General features: G+C 47.1%; 1 protein-coding gene across 3 annotated transcripts in view; it reads right to left on the bottom strand.

Annotated features, from left to right (window-relative positions):
* The window catches only part of palld (palladin, cytoskeletal associated protein), an 11,890-nt gene extending 7,922 nt beyond the window's left edge, over positions 1 to 3,968 (bottom strand). The window contains exons 1-4 of one of the 3 annotated variants that reach the window (XM_060066737.1): positions 3,026 to 3,968; positions 2,539 to 2,994; positions 1,433 to 1,577; positions 952 to 1,053 (exon numbers count right to left, since the gene is read on the bottom strand). In XM_060066737.1, the coding sequence (XP_059922720.1) occupies positions 952 to 1,053; positions 1,433 to 1,577; positions 2,539 to 2,994; positions 3,026 to 3,090 (768 nt within the window). In that variant the 5' untranslated portion in view covers positions 3,091 to 3,968. Of the gene's footprint in view, positions 1 to 951; positions 1,054 to 1,432; positions 1,578 to 2,538; positions 2,995 to 3,025 lie in introns of those variants that run through there. The other 2 variants (XM_060066735.1, XM_060066736.1) reach the window with 2 other exon arrangements.
* Between the last annotated feature and the right edge of the window lie 1,032 nt (positions 3,969 to 5,000).

Genomic DNA, 5,000 nt, shown 5'->3' with positions numbered 1-5,000 from the left:
CCCCCCGAGCAGATTAAACAAACAGTTATGTAACCGTAGCAACAAGCGGCATTATGACACCCTTATCAAATACCTTATCAGGTCATTCTCATACTAGAAGCATTGGGAACAGGTCTAATACTTCAGTGTAACGTCCACACACAGGCCTACACACACACACTCACACGCAAACACATACACAAACACATACACACAAACATACACACACTTTTTTAAAGGTAGGAGTTTTTATGAACCTTTTGCGTCAGAGGCTTAGAAACTTTGTTACCTACCTCCATATCAGAGTAGAGAAGAGATAGATTTCGAGAGGGATAAGGATATAGAGAGGCAGAGAGAGAGTGAAATGTAATTGAGCATATGAGATAAGAGAGTGACTCTTTGTAGAAGCTGCTGCTACTAAGAACCTCATTCTATCAGGAGATTTGTTAGTCGAAAACAAATAACTGGAACAGTATTTTAATGAGCAGTGGTTTGGCTGTAAACTAGTGTGTTCAAAGAGGGGTTTCTAACACAAACGTTTCTTGTGGTTCACATGTTGTGTACAAGAACACAAAACATGCTCTTGAAAAGGGTTTTCTGTGTGTGGCGGTGAAGATTGAAGGGGGCTGCGGTTGGGGTGTGTCAAGGTTTATAGATAAAAGCTGACAATAAATCCATCGGCAAGGCATTAGAAGTCAAACATGATACATGCTGCTCAGTCTTTAACATGCCTGGATAATAAGTCAAGTTACTTGCGTTTGTAGATGAGTTTGTGTTTATGTGGGTGTGTTTTGTATGTATGTTTGTGTCTATTTATGTGAGTATTGTTCACGTGCGTATGTTTATGTGTGTATTGTGTGTGTGTGTGTGTGTGTGTGTGTGTGTGTGTGTGTGTGTGTGTGTGTGTGTGTGTGTGTGTGTGTGTGTGTGTGTGTGTGTGAGTGTGTGTGTTTATTCGTTTGTGGGTGTTACCTGCGTTGGGGTCTCCTCCTCTGTTTCTTGCGTGTTTAAGACACTGGCAGCGTTGTCGGCCCCCAGCAGGCGACGTGCCATCTTCTCCTCATAGGTTAACCTCTAGAAGCAGCGTTTAGTGGGTCAGTCACAACACACACTTGCAGCTTCAACTTTAACTAAGTTTAACGAGTGAGTCAATCAAAATGCGTTTTAGCTTTCACCGAATTTCATAGTGTGTGTGTGTGTGTGTGTGTGTGTATGTGTTTGTGTGTGTGTGTTTGTGATTAATATCGTACAGCACTATGTTTGTTAATCAATGTTAATCTTTTTTTATTATTAACCCATTCACATTTATTAAAATCCCCAAAAGTCATACAGCTGCACTAATGTATACCAGTGCACGAACATTTGTCGCACAGTCACAAACACACACACACACACACACACACACACACACACACACACACACACACACACACACACACACACACAACCCCACCTGTTGGCCATTGCTGAGGCGTTCCTCCTTGAAGCGCAGCTTCCTCTCTAGGTCCTGGATCACGGCGTCTTTGGAGCCCTGGATGTCCGAGTCCGAGGTCGCCCGCGGGGTCCTGTTCAGGGAGGGTTTCCTTGGCAACGCCCTGCTGGAGCACAACCAAACCCATCATCACACATATCCATGCACACACCCTTCCTGTGGCACCTTCACTTCCTGTTCTCATGTTTGACAATTGAGTGAAAGATAATTTACTAATTTGACTAAGGCACATAGTGGAGAGAGAGAGAGAGAGAGAGTTTTATTTGAGTTTAATTGAATTGAATTGAATAGAGAAGGAATCTTAAGGGAGGTTGAAATGATCTTTTAGTCTTTTCTCAACATTTACCGTCACAGGAAAAGCATTTTTGGTAATTGCATCCTTCTCGTGAGAACATTTGTTTACAAACACCAGAGAACATCATATTTGTTTTTCTAAAAGGAATTCAACTTGGCTGACGTCCAAAACACTCAAATAAACAGCAAATGGTGTGCCGTTCGGAAACAGTTTATAAGTCATAAAGTTGACAGCTCTGAAATTGTACGGGCAAGAACACCTTTCATTCCATAGTCATAACCCGTTTAATATTTTCTTTCCATATTAGGGCTAAAAATCTTGCACCTTGACTTGCTGTGTGTGTGTGTGTGTGTGTGTGTGTGTGTGTGTGTGTGTGTGTGTGTGTGTGTGTGTGTGAGTACAAGACCTAGTCTGTGTTTTTTTTCTTGTAAACGCGTTGCATAAAAATGTAAACATTCATTTGTTTGTTGGAGCAGACCCCCTGCGCCACATTAGTCTCATTACATAACACAAACACACGCCGCCCCGCACATGCACACACACACTCTCACACACACACACACACACACACACACACACACACACACACACACACACACACACACACACACACACACACACACACACACACACACACACACACGCACTCACACAAAAACAGGAGCCTGGTATTGGAACTAGAAGATTAGAATTAGAAGATAAGATAAAGTGGAAGCGATGAGGTAATGACGTGGGCTCAGGTCATGCTGCGTGGGGAGGTGCGAGGACCTACACGGTGCTGTTGCCCCTGGGCAGCCCCATGGCGTTTGACCACCGGGCTGGACGGGGTCCGGGGACTGGAGGGGCTGGAGGGAAGCATGGAGGACAGGTAGCTGGAGGCCGGGGAGGGGGGCACGGAGCTGAAAAGGGAGAGGAGGTGTTGGAGCGGGCCGGGGAGGAGGTGGGAGGGGAGGGCAGGCAGGGGGGGAGGAGGGGGAGGGAGGGGGAGGCGGGGGAGGGGGGAAGTCGTTGGCGTTGGAGCTCGAGGGGGAGGACAAGCCATGGAGGAGCTGAAGAAGGGAGGAGGGGGCGGGGGGAAGGAGGGGGAGACGGGGGAGTCCAGGCTGGAGGTCTTGGTGAAGGGAGGCAGGGTGACTCTGCTGAATGGCTTGTTGGAGGGAGGGGAGACATGGGGGAGGAGACGCTGGAGGTGGAGGAGCTGGAGGACTGGGTGACGTAGCCCCCCCCGAGGGGGCCCGCTGGTGCCCAGGGGCCCGCCGGCCCCGGGGACCTGGGCGGCGATGAACTGCTTTGGCCGGGCGTAGTTGAAGGTGCTGGTCTGCATGGTAGCGCTGGTCTCTAACTCCTGTTGGACGGAGGAGGGGGCAGCGGCGGGGACGGCGGCGCAGGTGGAGGAGGTGCTTCCTGTGGTGGATGCTGCTGCTGCTGCGGCTGGAGGCGGGACTTCCTGTTGCTGCTGCCAATTGTCTGCTTCCTGCTGTTCCAGAGGATCTGCTCTTGCAGCTGTTTGAGCTGGCAGCGTTCCTGGAAAGAAGACACTCAGGATTAGTGATAGCTCATCCTCAGAAAATGCCTGCCAACATCACTCATCCAAGCACCAAACCTCGAAAATAGATTACCAAGATATTTCACCGGTTAAATATGCATATCTTGCTGTGCGAGAGGTTCTATCCGATAGTTTCTCAGTGGGGTGGTGGGGTCTGACATTGTCCCCCGATATACAATGATATGGAAAACATGTGGAAACACGTGTGGAAAACCAACGTGCATGTTTGCATGTCTGTACAGATGGAATTGTTGCTGGTTTTCCAAAAGGCTAGGTTCCACATTTACCACTTCGGACGATTAGTCATCTCATTCAACACGTTTTGTTCCCAATTGATCCCTACGAGAATCAACTTTAGGCTAAATGTGCAATCAGTTTCTTCCGAAAGGTGACTGGGATACTCTGCCAATACCCAACATCCAATCAACACACCGCTCCAAAACCCTGCCAACACTCAACCTCCAATCAACGCCAAGCTCACTCAACAATCAACATCCTCTCAGCTGCTGCAGGACAGAGATAACTGAGTCTCAATGTTACAACGTCTTGTAAAAAGTGAGAGCAGACTGCAGTGTTGAGTCGGACCCAAAGCGTCTGGTTTCCTTCCTGCAGCTGTCTGAGAAACAGGAGGACCTGTAATCGACCAGCTCCAGACCCAAAATGGCCACAGTGGTCTCAGAGCCTAATCTGACAGAAACACAAATGAGTAGTATAATTTCCTCATTGCTCAAACTGCCACACAGTCAGACAGCATGTGGAACCCCTGGTGCAAATATTTTTAAGTTTGTGTGTGTGCATGTGTGTGTGTGTGTGTGTGTGTGTGTGTGTGTGTGTGTGTGTGTGTGTGTGTGTGTGTGTGGTGTGTGTGTTGTGTTCTAGAAGGGAAACACCTGCAGTAAGAGCAAGGGCTGATAGGTTATCAGCTTTGTCCAAACACCAGCCTGTCAATGAGATGTCAACGCCAGGCTGCCCGATAGAACATGAGCAACAAATGAGATGCCTACGCCAGGCTGACAAATAGAACATGAGCAACAGATGAGATGCCTATGCCAGGCTGACCAATAGAACATGAGCAACAGATGAGATGCCTATGCCAGGCTGACCAATAGACATGAGCAACAGATGAGATCCCTACGCCAGGCTGACCAATAGGAACATGAGCAACAGATGAGATGTTAACACCGGGCTGACAGACATAGCACGTGTTGGTTGTTTTATAGTATATATACTATATGTGTGTGGTGAAGAATCTTTTAAGGAAAGTTCTTGAAAGCAACATATTTGATTTAATTTTAGAGCATCATGGGAAGAGACATGGCAGCAATTTACCAAGCATATATTCCATGAGAGTGCGAGTGTACATGATTGTTATCTGGAAACATTCCCATCGTGGGCAGTAACAACAAAGGAAACAAAGGTGAGGGGGACTGACCATCGTGGAGAGTGTAGGATTGGCCATGGCTGAAGTCAGCCTTGGACCAAGTTAATTTGCTATACACTATGGTTGAGTGGACACGTCAGCAAGTAAAGGAAAGAAATCTGCACAACAAAGAAGTCAGTAGATTGTCATGGCGTAAGTTGGCAAACTTTGCTAGAGTGGCAATGCAAAATGCAAATTCAAGAAGAATGCAAACAAATTCCATTTTCAATGACTAGTAATTATGTAAACAAGGTTTATATAATTTGTA

This window comes from Gadus macrocephalus, chromosome 12 (assembly GCF_031168955.1).
Source record: "Gadus macrocephalus chromosome 12, ASM3116895v1".
Lineage (NCBI taxonomy): Eukaryota > Metazoa > Chordata > Actinopteri > Gadiformes > Gadidae > Gadus > Gadus macrocephalus.
This window is presented reverse-complemented; position numbering and strand designations above follow the sequence as displayed.